Raw genomic sequence first — 16,592 nt, 5'->3', positions numbered from 1 at the left:
GATCTTCATGTCTGGATCCAAAACTTCATAATATATGGGGTTTTTTTTCCAAATACTACCAGCCTGACATCTATGCATAACTAAAAACGCACCAAGCCAATTTTTCAAGTTTGCATCTGCAACACATGAACTGGTCTCTTGCTTGTGAGTGCCCACATGTGCTGTTCTCCTGAACATCTGATCAGTATCTTCACAGCCTTAGAGAGGAATTGAGCTCTTCTGAAAACCTGGTCTCAGCTGCAAGGTTCTTTCTGCACTGTTTCACTGGGAAAGATTTTGATCTGGATTTTAAGAGCACCTTGGAACACATGGTCCCAATGGGCATTTTTGCTTAGTTTTGCTGAATTATAGTGGAAGTGTGTAGAGTTGCTTAAGCAAGAAATTAAATTGCAAATCTAGAGAGTATATAAAGCTTTTAGATGTCTTTGAAAGCACTCAACTGGAGAACTTATAGACACAAAATCCATGGTAATTTTGTGCTAAGCTTTAGAAGTGTTATCTGTAGATAGATCTATCTGATCTATTTTTGTACTTCTCCAATATGGATTTTTGAAAAAGATGTTCTAATTCCAGAGGTAAGGGCTAGATCCAAAGACAAAGAGCCTAAGAAAAGCTGCAGTGGTCCACCTAGCACATCACCTTGCCCTCCACCACAGCACAAGATATCAGTGAAAAGAGTGATAAGCAAAGCCAAAACATCCTTCCTTTATTCTTTCATCTTCCAACCACTTCCAGCTCAAGGCCCTCCTCAGTCAGCCATGGTATCTCTGTATTTAATGACTATTATTCACTTCCCCAGTCCTATCCCATCCTCTCATTGCCTTGTGAGTGCCAGACCCTCAAGAGTTCACCCAACTCTTGACTGAAGCCCTCAGACTCGAAATCAAGTTCAACAACATAAACACAACCCAGCAGCTCAGAATGAGCTGCTGCTCTGCTGCTGTGCTGGAAGGAGTGAAGGCAGCAGGTACCAAAGCAGGGCTCCACTGAAGGCTGGAGTCAGCCAGGGATTTGGGCACAGGAGTGCCCAATCTGCCTTCAGGAGCTTGGCAGATGGACAGAGCTGCCTCCAACAGCTGGCTGCTCTCAACAGTGCTGTGGATATTTACTCAGGTGGCAGAAATCTTCACTTTCTTGCTAGTGAAGATAATACTGAAGTGTGACAACAATGAAACTTCTTCCTGAAGGAAGAATTGCACAGATGGACACCACAGCTCTGACTCCAAACCAACAGCCATGGGATCTGCAGCAAGACACTTCTGCAGCAATGAACAGACTGGCTCTGGAACATCAGCTGAGGCAACTCTAGACAAACGCCTTGCATCCTGTCAGTGAAGAGAGAGCAGATCTAAAAAAACCAAATATTTTAAATACAGGCATTAATACAGCCATTCCTATCGCAGGCAAACACTGCAGAAAGTGAAAGTAGAGAAATGAGGAGCTGCAATCACGTTACCTGCAGAGCAGGAAGCTGAGGGTTTTGTGGTTTTCCTTTTCTGTGTGGTTCCAGATGAGTAAAACCCCAGTGTTCCCAGCCAGGACAAACCCAAGCCTCTGCAGAGCTTGGCTCCAGCACATGGATCACAGTCAGGAGCTGAAACTGCTGTAGAGAGCTCTGCTCTCCTTCCACCACCCAGCTCAAAGGGTTCTGCTCCCCCAAAGGACACACAAACCCTTTATTTCCACAGCAGGGGAACTCCTGCTGCCTTTTTATTGCTACAGTTTTTATAACTGAAAAAAGAGAGCTTTTTATACTTTGTGTTTATCTTGCAGCACTATTAACAGGCCCTGACCATAGGACTGGGGGTCTTGCTGCAAAATTAAATGTAATTACATTGGGAAGGGATCTTCACATCAAAGTCTGGGAAATAAATTTCAAAGAGTTTTGAGGTTTGCAACTCTGACAGAAACAGAAAAAAAGAGAAGAGTCCCTGACCCTTCCATTTTCTTTACACAGACTTGTCAGCAAAACACAAATGGGAAGGAACTACCCCTGGGAACAGCCCTTCCCACAGACAAGGCAGAGCTGGGCACAGGCAGGAGCCCAACACATGGAAAAGAGAATGGTTTGGGCTGCTGTCTGGGCAAGGAATGCCACGGGACAGGGATCTGAGCCACGGGAAGGTCAGCACTGCATCCTGCTGCCCTGCAGAGCTGCATCCCAGTGCACAGCAGAAGCTGCAAGCTAAAAGCTGCTCCCTTTAGGCCAGCAGCAAGTCAGTTCCACTGCATATTTCCCCCCTCATTTCACCATTTATTAATACCCTGACTGCTTACTGTCAGGGTCTCTCAAATCTAGGTCAGCAGAACATCAACACACTTCGTGCTTCACCTGACAGTTATGCCAAATTATTCACTAAGGCAAAGCTGCCATCCTGAACTGAGACTTGCTGCTGTTTTCCCATGAAAGGGCTGTAGAGCACTGGGGATCAAATCCTGCCACTTCTCAATGGCTTACAAGAGAAATTCAGACACCTGTGTTACATTCCTTTCATTCACAACAAGCAGAGGATGTGCAAAGCATCTCTCTCCAGTAAAAACCTTTGATCTTCCAGCACAGAGAACAGCAACTGCCTTTTCTTTCTCAGCACAAAATAACCCCCACCTTCCAATTAAAGATGTTCTTCTTGAGGAAAAGAAGTGAAAGCACAGCAGAGGCCATCACTTAACAGGTATGTGCCAGCCTGTGCCAGGTCCAGGCCAGACCCCTCCTGGCCTCTGTAAGTGCCACCAGTTTCATCATCAACAATTACTGAGCACTGACTGAGTACTTGACAAAATAAATTAATACCCAATTCCTGCCACAGAGCTCTATCTTGCAAAAGAAGTTTGAAATTCCAGCTTCAAACATCAAGTTTACTAAATATCTGTATATCCTGAGCTAATAGAAAGCTATTAAAAATAAATAGATGCTTTCCAACCCTGTCCTAGGGGAGTAATTTTGACACACAGGCTCACTCTGTGCTGGAACGCTGAAGCATGGCTCCTTCTCAGCTCTTCCAAGACAGAAAAACACCAGTTTGTGAAAAGTAATGGATAACAAAAGATTTTCTATATACAGTATCTCAGAAGCAATGTCTCTGAACAGCAATCACAAAATATACTGAGATAAAACCCAAAAACACCAACTGTTTACAAAACATTAACAATTATCTCTTCAGATATTAGAATTGCTGCACCAAATTTGCATATGGAGTAAAAAAATCATCACATAAATTGAAAGAAATGCAAAGGCAAAGGATTTCTACAATTGAGATTTAGATTTAAAAAACAAAAAAACAAATAAACCAAAAAGTGAAATAAACTGTGCAACCCTTATGTCACAGGCAAAGCAGAAAGCACAGATCTACCTCAACAATTGGTGACCTTTTAAGAAGTGTTAATTAAGTTTTTGCTGCACCAGCATTGTGAGAAACAGTGGCTCTCTCAGGAGCAGGAATGGTATACCTGGTTAGTTGCAAGAAAAAGCAAATTCTCAGTACCAATATTGATAAAAAAGCAAGGATAATGCTAAAAAAAAAGGCATAGCTTTCTCTCTTTTTGCTTTTGCACAGAAGCTTCTATGAAAGCCTAAAGTAAAAGACCATTTCTCATCCATTCACTCAAAGGAGAGCACCAGCATTAAAAATCTTTTATATTTCAATATTTACTCTAAAATCATAAATAAAGTGGGTTTTTTTTCTATCAAACTTTAAGCTGCACAGAGCAGTCCCATCATGAGGATCCAGGGGACAAACACTGGCATCTGGGAGGAAAGGAGTGGACCAGATCACTGTATGAAGTAACAAACTTTAAGACTGAAGAGACTGTTTTGTTCCCAGAAAGCTGGAAGTTTGCAGCAAATCTGCCCACATTAAACAATATTTTAAAACAGATGGTCCAGCTGCTCGTGCCCAGGCGATTTCCCAGAGAAGCCCAGCTCTCCAGCACTGCCACCCCAGCAAAACACCAGACCTGGTCGAGCACAGTGTTCCACACTTTCATCAGAGATACCTGCTACGAGGAATTTTGAGAAATCCTCCCAGAGGTGCTGCTAATGACAGTTCACCTGTACAACAGCAACCTGGGCCAGCAGCACTGCCTGCAGCCCCCTCTTCACCCTCACCAGCAGCCAAACCAGACTCACAGAATGCCAGAACAGTTTGGGTGAGAAGACTTTGAAGACCATCTCTTTCCATCTCCTGCCATGGCAGGGACATCTCCCACTATCCCAGGTTGTTCCAAGCTCTATCCAGCCTGGCCTTGGACACTTCCAGGGATCCAGGGGCAGCCACAGCTGCTCTAGGCAGCATGTGCCAGGGCCTCACTGCTCTCACAGGGAATAATTTTTTCCCAAGCAAAGAATTTCTTCCCAATCACACAGAGATCACACCAGATAACCACACTACAGACCTGGGTACAGATCCACTGCTTGATGTAAGGGGCAGAGCATGGCAAAGCTCCCAGTCCGAGCAGTGACAAGGACCTGAGCCACCAGCACTTGGAAGAGGCAGGTGTGATCCAGCAGGCTCTGGGATGCAGGCACTACAGCAATGTGCAGGAGGAATTTAGCACCACTGCACTCTCAGCAAGCAGCAACCTTGCTGTTTACCCTTTTACTAGGGTAAATAACTAGGGGCAAACACAAAATTTCGCTGCTAATGAAATAAGCGCTGTAAAATCTCTCCATAAAAATTCCCCAAGCGCAGTGGATTTTGAAAGTCTGTGTAAAAAAGCTCCACTGGTGTGCAGAGGGCAGGCGGGCCCTGAGTCCGGAAGGAGCCTGAGAGTCTGCCCAGCTAATCCCCGCTCTCACGCTGGGTAACAGAAGACTGTTGCAAAAATATCAGCCAGTAGCCCCAACTCAGATCCAGCTATCTTCTTCCCTTGCCCTTGTCCCCATTAACTCCTTCTCCCTCCAAGCTTCCAGGAGAAGGAATGCATGCACCAGCCCTGCAGACAAACTGACCATCCCACACAGCAGCACCAGGAGTTCCCTCCTGGCTCCTGCAAGGTGTGTCTGCACCACAGAGAAGTTTTCCACCTTTGCAGCCACCCGTGGGTGGCCTGTGACCAGAGCCAGCCCTGCTGCCCCATGCCCACCACACAGCAAACTGACCCTCAATGGTTTATGATGCTCAACTTCTGCACTACAGCAGGGCTCCCAAGCTTTTGCTGAGAAGGTGGGAGCTGCATGACATTGTGTCATCTCTGCTCGTGGCTCCAGCACAGCTTCACTCTGCTCCTCACACTGCTGCCCTCAGAGGCATCTCAGAAGAGGGGAAGCTGAAATATATCAACCTGGCCTTGCTGCCCGTGGTTTCTGCTCCATACAAGACCATCAACAACCCCCAGAGACCATATGAACTCCAAAGATACCACAAATAACATCCCATCAGTGGGAACAGAGCATCCACATGCTGGAAAGGGGAGAGGAGGCTGGTTCCTTGCCTAGCCCAAGGCACACCAGGGCAGGAATAGCATCACACCCTAAAACACCTCCAAGACAGGCATTACAGAGGGAGCAGCATGTGCATGTTGAAGATGCCAGATCAACAGCTACACAGGTGCCATGAAATCACCAAGGTGTGGTAACAGAAAGAATATTATCAGCTAATGACTGAAATAGTCTACTGAAAGCTAACTGTTTTTAAGGAGGAGTCTGATATGCTTATGCATGAGGTAGAAAGGGGTAACTAGTGGAGACAAAATATTAAACTTGTCATAGGAATCCCTGAGGACCCAGCTTGCCAATTCCCTTCGCAGGGGATAAAGGGCATTAGCTGGGCTCTGGCTGGTCCCAGCAGAATGTGTGCACACACAGTGCAGACACAATTCTTCCACTGTGTTGCTATATGTCATTATTTTTCTCTTTCCAAAGAGATTTCCAAAGGTTTTTGCATTTCTTTGAGTCCTAACATGGACCAGATCATATCAAACCCACAGTCATCTAAAACAACTGCAATACTTGGGACTGAATCATCAAGGTTGGAAGAGCAGACAATTTCCTCCTGGCACGAGTCAATGCTCCTGCTGGACAGTAAAGCAGCAGCAACTCCTGACAGCTTGGATGAAGATGACCCAAACTTCCCCTTCACCAGCTCAGCTGCCATGGAGCGACCTGTGCTGGCTGCTAAACCCAAAACTTTTGAACACAATGCCTGAAGGGACAGGAAGATGATGACCCCAGTCTTACTACACCCTCCATTTCTGCATTACTCAACAACAAGGACAACAAGCTGTTGAAGAATGCTGTCACAGGGCACTATCTGTGTTTGGTTTGGGTCTCAAGGAGTCAGGACATGCCAGGATCCAGTCAGGATTATTCTGAGAACACTGGGCAGTCAGAGCTCTGCTGCTGAAGTCAGACTATCACTCAGCTCTGGAGGGAAACCCTACACAAACCTTCCCAGAAAGCTGTTATTTACTACGTGGAAACAACACTGTGGACAAGTGGCTCCTGGACTGTGTCCCAGGTGCTGCGAGAGCAGCACAGTGCCCTGGTATGGGGCAGGGTGCCACTCAGACTTTTGGCAGCTGATGGTGAGGCAGCGTTCCTGCTGCCAGTTCAGTTCCAGGCTCTCATTCAAGTCAGCCCTTACTAAGGCCTGTCTATATTAAAGCAAATTACCAGACCTAGAAACATTGCAGGGCTTCATTGAAATTAACCGTGCATTCGCACATTCTTCATTTCCCGTATTTTTGTAGGGCATCAAAAAAGCAGCCACACTGACAAATCAGACTGGGAATTTCTTCAACTCACAGAAGATTCCAAATGATGGCTCCGATGGAGAAGCCAGCTAAGCCCTCCCACACCACCCTCCAGACAGGCACACATGGGTCTCGGACACCAGCTCCCACCACTCCTGTCTCAATCTTTGCCACTTCCACACTTGCTGACAAGATCCTTCTCCCATCTGCTCAGCTGCAGTCCTCATCAGCAGGATCAGCAGGGATGAAACCAGAGAAACAGCCCAGAGAGTAAATTTTTGTTCTTAGCCCCATGTACACCTAGCACTGGTACAGAGTGGCAAAACTTAACCCATAAAAAGTCTATCCGGCTATTTATGACTCTGGCATAACCAGCTAGGCAGATAAACTCCAGGCTATTACTCCAGTTTTTCTCAAAAATAAATACATTAATTAGAAATATATTTTTAAATAGACTTTGCATTTCAGGAGAATGCTGGCAGGCTTGTTCAGATATTCCACAACATGTGGCTCCAGTGCAGAAAGAACTCAATTGCCAAGCTGCTGCCTAAAACAGCACATATCTAAACCTTTACATCCAACCCTTTCTTCTTCTAACAGAAGTCTGAGCTCATTCACAACTTCTTTGTGTAAACTTGTATACTAACTTACACCTTAGTGTCACACTTTCTAGCGACAACAGCTGGGCTATATCAGACCAGAAACCTGACCTCTTCCTCAAATCACAAAGGAAACCAGCTCTAAAAGCTGACATGCAAATAGCCCACTTTCCACACACTGATTGTTGCAGCTACCCCAAGGCAACAAGGACCTTGAAGAACATCTCCTCAGCTCCTGGCCAGCATTGCACAAAGCCGTTCTGACCATCCTCCCCCTTTCTACTTTCTGCCATACAGGTTTCTTAGTGGGACAAGGGAAAAGAAGAGGACAGCAAAGGTAGGATGAGGTTTCTAGAGTCTGGCATGAGGCCAAGTCCTGAAGTGAGTGTTCAGGAGAGGAACTGGTCTCTACAGGAAAACTCGGACATGGTCCCACTGCTCCCCAGAAGAGATTTCCAAACGCACTGCTTTCATCTTAGTCCACAACCCCTCCCAGGTCAAACAACACAGCCATATGTTTTTAAAGGAAACTGTTTTATCTCTGTCCACAAACCTCTTCAAAGTACAAACACTTTGCTTTCTGGTCCAAAAGCAAAGTGATAGCTAATTCACTTCAGAGAACCACTTCCAGAGAATTAGGTCCAAAGCAAACCACACAACCCTTCTGGTCCACAGATAAAAAAATAAGCCTAGACAAAAACAGATAAAGGATAAACTCCCATTCAGCTCAGCTGTCTGCTCCCAACAGCTGTCCTCCTTACACCACAGGGCATCTCCCGAAGCACCTCAGAAAGATCAGATCAATTATTCAAAACACACACTAATTCCTGGCGCTTGGACTCTTTGTTTGCTCCAGGACCAGCAGAGCTGTCTGCTTCCTGGATGGCTCGTCCTGCCTCCAGTAAAGGGCAAACACCCAGGCTTTGATTTGCAGAAGAGGAACTCAATTTAGCAGCTAATAAATACACAATTTGTTCAGTACACATACTCCCATCTCCCTTGATGCTCATACCCACTAAATGCTGTCACTGTACCACCCATGTGCACGGCAGGTGAGCTCACCTGAGAGGAGAAACGGGAGGGAGATGGGCAGTGATACTTGGCAACACTGTGCTGTGTCGTGTTTCCTCACCAACAGCAGAGATCTCACCACCGAGGGTGCAGCCTGAGGTGTCAAGGTCACACATTTTGGAAGATGCTCTGCAGCATCACATGATACTCCTGATGCAAATCCAGGCCAATGATACCTCACATGCCCCGCAGAGGATCTGTGCAGGCATGGAGCAGGCATCCAAAAGGGCTGCAGAGAGCTCCACTGGGACTGTGCTTAAACAAACCTATGACATCTGATAAAAATCATGTTTGCACCTTTCCACCTAACCACGAGGAGACACAGGCATGTTACACCTGCACGAACTGCAGGACTCATCTTGAAGAAATAGCCACCTAAGCAGACCAGCACATGCACATCATGGGGAGCTTCAAAATCTAAAGCTTCCCCTCAAACAAAAGCAAACCCAGTAAGATTGCAGATGACCGTAAGAACCAGACTAATGTAACATAAAATAAAAGTGGAATGAGAAGTTTAGAACCAAAGTCAGCACCACAGACTATCCAGAACATCATCTCCAAAACACAAATATTCAGGCTGACAAAGCTTCACTGCTGAGTCAGAGCAAGTTTTCAACTCTCCTTTCCCTCCTTATTATTTCCAAATGTAAACTTTGGCTACCAAAGTTTATCAGTCATCTTTTACATACTTTGGTTTAAAACACATCCCTGCTGTCCTCTGGGTGCTCCTAGTTTACTGTATTAAATCACAGGAATTAGTTCAAGTCTCTCCTACTGCAAATCTCCCTGCAGTCTATCCTTCCCTTCAGCTTCAGGGTCTCAGGAAAAAGGCCAATTCACTCAGACACAATTCCAAAGAGGGTAAACAGGTCCTGAGCTGGGACCACTCAAGAGGCAAGGGGACAAACATGGTCCAACATGGGAAATGCCCACAAGGTGAACAAACAGATGGGCTGTGTATGTTAAAGGTACATGTATATAAAAGGTCCAGCTCTTGCAGTCAGCTCAATGCTGGCAGCACAGGAGCACCCCTTTGACAGGCTGCCACACGAGGTGTCACCTGCAGTGGCAATTTGCCAAGCATCTCATATACAGTTTACATAAATCCACCTAGCAAACCTCAGCAGGAGACCTGTAACTGAGATAACTTGTGCAACAACTCAGCAGCAGTACAAAGAGGCGGGTGGGGGTAGAAAACAGGGTGCAGAGTCACAGCAAAAATTATTTTGTCTTGTTCAAACAACATAACCACAAGTAAAAACCAAAGCTCCAAGGCTGCACAAATCCTTCCTGCAATCCTGTCCCAGGAGAACGAGATGAAACCCACTCTCCCTGCATTTCACACTTTATGAACAATGGCTTAACCCCTCAGCACCTTCAGGATAACTCTGAGCACTTTCCTTCTCACTGATTTTGATAATCAAGTATTTCAATATTTTGACAGCCAAGTCAGTGCCAACTGCAAGGGATCAGCCTCAACTCATGTTGCAGACATCCTCCAAACCAGAGGGACAAGGAACATGCAATAGCTGTTCCATTCTCAGCCTAGCAGAGACACAGTATTCAAGTTATCTATGAGCTGAACTGAAGAAACACAGATGAAGGGCCTCTCTCCAGGGATTTACCATGAGTAACTCCTGCACATTTAGTAAACCAGCTACAGTAACACACCTTTTTGAAAGACATTTTTCCGTGCTCAACAAGCACTGCACTGTCATTTACCCATAGCTCACACATCCCTTCTGCAATCAAACAAATCCACAGCATGAAAAGAAACCTGAGTACCCAGAAGACAGACAAAAGCACTTTGCAGGGAACACCAGCAGCCTGGAATAACACAGTGGAAGATTCACATTACTGAAGGCATTGGCCAAGGGAGCAGCAGCAGAACTGCACAGGGAGAACCAAAAACCAGAAATCAGCCAAACTGGTATCAAAACAGTTTAAAATGCAATAACTCCTATGCAAATAGACTTAAAGTCAAAGATTCTTTTGAATGAGCGTCATTGGAGGGACTCAGTTTCTCATTGCAGAAGAGATGCTACAGCCCAGCCACCATAAATGACCAGGATCAACAAAGGAATCCCAAAAACATTTGTTCATCTCTCCAAAGCCAGTAGACAACACTGTACAATAATAAAAATAGTCCATATTTACCAGAATATCCATGAAGAAGCCCATATCCCAAGGTGACACCTCTCAAACTACAGTGAAAAGGCTCAACTGCCAGTATCAAGCAGATTTTCCTCAGCCTGCTGCTGCAGCATAGCAATCCCCACCTTCCTGAGTGGATGCTGCTGTCTGAGCACAAGGCAGAAGAGCAAGACATACATGCACATGTAAGGAGGCATTTAAATGCAATGAAGCCCATTTTAAATAAGGTACATGAGAGCAGGGAACATCAGCAGCACCTCTCCAACGCTGCCCAGATCAGTGCCTTCCAGCCTTTGAGAGGATGCCAGAAGCATCACATCCATGCAGAGATTTTTATACCTTCTTTATAAACATCACTTCAGTGGAGCCTGGAGATGGATACTTGCTGCCAGTTCCTACCCACAGGGCAGAGCACTACACAAACACCCTGCACAGCTTCTTCCCCTCACACAGTTTTCCTTTCTAGTCTCCAAAGGCTACAACAGGTAGCCTGCTTCCTCCACCAGGAAGAAGACCTCCACATTTTCTTTCACATAAAATCTTACCAAACCTAAATCCAACAGAAGACATCCAACTTCAAAGCTGCATGATGCTAAAAAGCTGTTTACGTGTGTTTGATACACGCAAAGCTTGATATGGTTACACAAGATTCCTGTAATCAGTGCTTCACTGCATACATACAAATTTAATTTCGGGAACACCCCAACAACATGATGTTTGGAAAGCACACATTTTGGATTTTTCTGCTTCCTCACAAAACTCATCTTTTTCTTGCAGGACAACTCTCATTTTGATGGACAACAGTGTGACTTCCACACCTCCTGGCTTCCTCAAATCAGCATAAAATAACTGAAAAGGCCTTCCAGCATGGGAGGAGACTAACTAGTATTTTTGGGCTGCCCCTTTACCAGGAAAACAGACATATCAAAACCATCAGTTGATTAAAAGTGAAACAAAATAGAAAGACAAAATGCAAGACCATATGCCCACATACCAATACAACCCTACACACACAAGCTTACGCCAAGACTCAAACACAAAGCAGACGTGGCCATAAGGTCCATACAGGAATAAACTGGGGGCAGAAATTAATTAAAATACACTGATTTGCTCACCACGCAACTTTTATTGCTCTTAACAAATGCAAATATGTCCAAGTAGACATACACCCATCAATCTGCCAGAGTCAGCCTGCATCAGTGCTGTCTGCTAACACACATGGTTTGATAATTCCACAGAGGGCAAGGGTGGGGAGGGGAGCAGCTCCAGTCACCCCATGCACTCATTAAAGCAGCAAGCAGCAGAGGAGGACACGGGAACCATGGCATCTCTTACAGAATTCCCACACTGAGGATCAGTCCTGTTGCAGCGAGCCCACAAATGGTTTCAAGCCAGTGCTGTGTGCAGGAGCCATGATTACTCCACTGACACAGTGTGCAACACACACCCACACCAAATTCACCTGACCGCAGTGACTGACAAAGTCCATCACAAACATGAACAATTCCTGACCTCAAAAAGCCTCCCAGCAGCTCTTTTCTGCCAGAAAGGTACAGGACAGAATTGCCTTGCAAATAGGAACTGATCACCCAACTTCAGTAAGCCACTGATGTCATGAATGGCATCCAAGGGTAAGAGAGGGACTCTAGCTCACCTCCTCATGCACTCAGACACCTCTTAACAACCTCCCTGCCTCATACCCACAAAGGTATGAGGTCTGTCTCTGGTCTCTCACCAGAGACAGACCTCCTCTCATTTTCTGCTAAAATGGTTGGAGTTGGGTGAAGAGGGCAAAGACATCAATGAGGGAGCAAACAGAACCACACATGAAGGGAAATGAGAACCCCAAATTCTGGCTGAACAGGTCAGGAATTCCCACCCAACACATCTGAGCCGTGATGTACACTCTGAGAAGACACACGCAGTAGCTCTGCTTTGCTTTTTAAAGACACCAGAGCACACCAGGCAGTGAGTATTTGGAGAAGTCCCAGTTGCCTCCAAGTCTTCCTGAGTGCCCAATGCAGCTGAGCTGATTCCATAACCATCAGTTACAAGTGCTTCCAGTTCCTCTTTGGCACTGTAGTTAGGATGAGTGACTCCACAGGTTTTAATTAGAATCAAAATTCTCCCTATGCCTTGGCATAAACTACATTTCTAGATTTCATACCACCTTTCTTCAAATTATCATTTTCTGAGTAATGTTAGCAGTAATGACTATTACTAATTTTGGCAATGAGAGAAACACAAAATTGCTCCAATTACAGTTTGGGTGCTGGTTTTTCCTTAAAGCACTGTCAAAGGCATCCTACTCCCCACAGAATCTGTTTCCCCCACAAAACATCCAGGACACTAAATATTCAGGACTGTTCCTGAACTTTAACATGAGTAAGAATGACAACTCTTCACATCACCAGTTGCCAGCATCTGGACAGACTTCATTTAATGTGCACACAACAGACATTTAAAAAAATTACTGAATAGGATCTATTTTAATACCCAGAATTCCAGCCCTCCTTTGTCTCCAAGCTGTGCCTTGAACACAGCACCATGAACTGCACTGGCCAGGAGACTCTTTGGGAAGAAACGAAGCTCCAGCTCCTTAGGCATGGGCAGCTGATCCAGGTAGCCAAGAGAAGACCTGAGAGTGAAGCTGGGGCATGCAGAATAAGGGTGAATAATAATAAGACCTGAAGCAACCCCTTGCTTGATCACCAGGCTTGAGAGCCATGGCTGCACAGTGAGACCAGCACAAGGACAGGGCAGTGTCCCTTCACTTCTGCACTGTCACCTGGAGGACTTTAGCCTGTGTGCATCAAAAATGGTGTAGGATACAGAATTAAAACCAAAACTGGGTGGCCTGCAGAGACCTTCTGGATCTGCTGCCCTTGCCCTGGACATCAATGTGATGGGCACCAATTTCTCTGAAGGCTTCTCCCCTGTACCACCATCCTCACAACTCTTCCCTACCCCCAGGCCCTGATGAATGCCCTGACAGATGACACTCAAGACTGCCAGCCTTGACACCAAAACAGAAACCTCCTGCAAGGGACTCCCACCTCAGGAAAGCTTGCCCAAGCACATGGCCTCTGGGCAGGGTCTCCAAAAGCAACAGACTGCTGTCCAGGGGAGCACTGTCACAGTCCTTTGGCACAGGAGTTCCACCCTCTCCCCCTCCCACCTCCTTCGCAGAAGCAGTTGCACAAGCCAGGTCAGAATGTTTGTGGCTGAAAATTAACTGAGCAAAACTTTTTTTTTTTTTAAATATAATTACTTGTTTCCAGCTTAATGACTTTCCTGCTCCACCTTGTCATGCTGTTTAAGCCAATTAAATTGAGACTGATGCAGTCCTACCTACTCTCCTCCCCACCCACCAATGCATTCCTGCACCTCCCTTGCTCCAGTGCCTGCCCAGGAGCACAGGCTGGGCTTCCCAACTGCAGAAAACCCGACACTTTTGTGGGGTTTTCTTTGTGCAGCCCAGCTTGCCTTGGCATTAGCAGGAATTCATGTTGAGGGCAAGGGCACTGTGCATCTTGGAGAGCAGCCAGAGCTGCCCCAGCAGCCTGCACAGCACCTGCAGCCACGTCCAGCCCCTTCCCATCCCACCCAGGTGCTGTGGCAGCACAGCTCCTCCTGGGACAGTTTCTTGCATGTTCCAGGAACCATCACAGTCCAGCAACCTGCTGCTCCTCCAGAGCCCAGCCAGGATCCCACACACAACTCCTCCTGGGACACCTGTACCTTAGGGAAAGCCACCAGCACTTGGGCACCATCACACAGGCCCATGGCCCTCGATCCACATTTAAACAGCCACCTTAACCAGCCAGAGCAGAACCAAGTGCCCTTCCTCCACTGGAGACAGCGTGCAGATGCTGCATCACCACAAGCTCACAGGGCATCGCAGGTGCCAGGGTGCAAAACCAGCTCTCAGCCTTGGAACATACAGGTGATTCAGAGGAACGACTCAAATACGAGAAATGGGTCAGGTGGAAATACAATGGGCAACACTGAGGGTTTTAACTTGACTACAAGAACAAGGCTTGCTCTTATTAAATCACAACTGTTTTGGCATATCGTGGTAAAGTTTTTAATCCATGCATTTAATGCACAAAGTGGGGGATGCTGGTTTTTGAAAGACAGATAATACCACCTTCACAAGGCCCAAAAGGAACCAAATCCTTCATGCAGGGGAAGCTACAAGGAGCCAAAATTCATCTTTTTCCTCTAAATATACCAAGCTCTTCAGTTTAACCATCAGTTCTCTGCCCAAACAAGTCCTCACCAGTCTCAGCACAGTCCACACCAGGACCAACAAAGAATATGGCAAATAACAGTGACAAACATTATTTCACAACAGCACCCGCACTTTTGTCACAGAGAGAGCAACCTTTCCTTTTTCCTGGTCCCAAAACAGGGTAAACGACTTCTTTAATATTACCATCCCTGCATTTAATTTAGAAAAACAAACAAACTAGCACTGTGCCACCTCAGCCTAATAAGGCCTAAAATCTTTTTCAAGCAGAGAGTGCATTTCAGTGCTCTAACTTTAAATAAGAAACGCAAAGGGTTTGCTGAGGCCTTTCTGAAAAACAAATATCCACCGTTTTTGCAAGGCTGCTCAACCATCAACAAGTGCCGGTGGAAATCAACACGACCCGCTGCAGCACTGTAAATTTCCATCGGAACGGAACGAAACTGAATGAAACTGAACGGCAACTTCGCGCTGAACTGATTTTACTTAAACGTTCGTCTCGAGAAAAGCACACAGCGGAGGCGGAGGGCCGGGGCAGCGCCGTCGTGCCGCAGCCCCGGCCCGGCCGCACCGCGGGGCTCCCGCGGGCACGGGCCGGCCCCCCCAGGGATGCTGCTGCAGCCGCGGCCTGCAGCGGTCACCCGGAGCGGCCGCAGAACCGTTCTCCGCCTGGAGAGGCCGGAGCCGCGTCCAGCCCGGCCTTTGTCCCGGCGGCCGGGGCCGAGCTCCGGGCAGGCCCTGCGCTCCGGCAGCCCCGGCGAGCAGGGCCAGGGCCGCGCTTCCTCCCGCCGAGCGCGCCGCTGCGGCGGCTCCGGCCCGGCACGGCCCGGCGCTGCCCGGCCCGGCGGTGCTTACCCTGCATGCTGCTGCTGCTGCTGCTGCTGCCGGCGGCGCCCGGCCCGGGCCCGCTCCCGCTCCCCCCGGAGCCGCCGCTGGGGCTGGGAGTCGCCATTGTGCGCGGAGCGGGAGCAGCGGCGGCGGCGCTGCGCAGGGCCCTCCCCGGCAGGGCAGGACACACGGCCCCGCCGCCCGTCCGCCCCCGGCTGGGGCCGCGAAACCCCTCCCCGCCGGGGCCCCGCGCCTGCGGCACCGCTGCGGCGGGGCGGAGGCGGCGCTGCCTCCCGCGGGGGAACCGGGCATCCCCGGGCGGTCCTGCGGATCCGCTCCTGCTCCCCCGGGCCGGGGGGCACCGCCCGCAGGGGACCCCGCACCGCGCTCGGCCCCGCCAGCCCCTCAGCCGGCGGCGCCCGGACATCTGCTGTCCTGTCCACGTCCCCTCGGGGGCCCGCAGTCGGCCCGAGCAGCATTATAGCATTTCTCATCTTCACCCTAGGGTTAGGGCTTCTCCCACACGGGCAGCCCCTCGCAAACTGCTCCCGTCTCCCTCGGGACCACAGGGCACAACTCCTTGCTGTGGTTTCCCTGACGCCCAGCCTCTTCCTGCCACCATCAGTCTCCCCCTCATTCTCTTTCTTCTCTTGGTCGCTGCTGTTCATGCCAGCACATGGTTTCTGACCATTCCTCTTAAGTCCGGCAAACCCACACTCCTAGTCATAGGGACAGCACATGCTGTGAATTAGAGCAGTGAAATTGTTGCCCCAATTTCACTGTGGTCCCTCTCCAGCCTGCTGAATGACCTAGGGGAGTCCCTTCACCTACAGGAGGCCTCGTGTACTCATCTTTGTAGTACAAACGATATTGACGCTTTTTCTGAATGGAGATGGGCTGAGGAAAGAGCTGGACATCCCATATACTAGAAGTACGAGGACTCTCCCTGCTGCTCCATTGCCCAGGTTACCATGGAGGTGATAATACAGCCCTGAACA

General features: G+C 47.9%; 1 protein-coding gene across 1 annotated transcript in view; it reads right to left on the bottom strand.

Moving 5' to 3' along the window:
- MAP2K4 (mitogen-activated protein kinase kinase 4) overlaps positions 1-15,830 on the bottom strand; it is a 64,918-nt gene extending 49,088 nt beyond the window's left edge. The window contains exon 1 of the mRNA XM_041427377.1: positions 15,622-15,830. Coding sequence (XP_041283311.1) covers positions 15,622-15,718 — 97 coding nt within the window. The 5' untranslated portion in view covers positions 15,719-15,830. The remainder of the gene's footprint in view (positions 1-15,621) is intronic.
- Positions 15,831-16,592: the final 762 nt, after the last annotated feature.

This window comes from Onychostruthus taczanowskii, unplaced genomic scaffold, assembly GCF_017590055.1.
Source record: "Onychostruthus taczanowskii isolate IOZ18803 unplaced genomic scaffold, ASM1759005v1 scaffold99, whole genome shotgun sequence".
Classification (NCBI taxonomy): Eukaryota; Metazoa; Chordata; class Aves; order Passeriformes; family Passeridae; genus Onychostruthus; species Onychostruthus taczanowskii.
The sequence above is the reverse complement of the archived record's forward strand: the minus strand, read 5'-3'. Positions and strand labels throughout refer to the sequence as shown.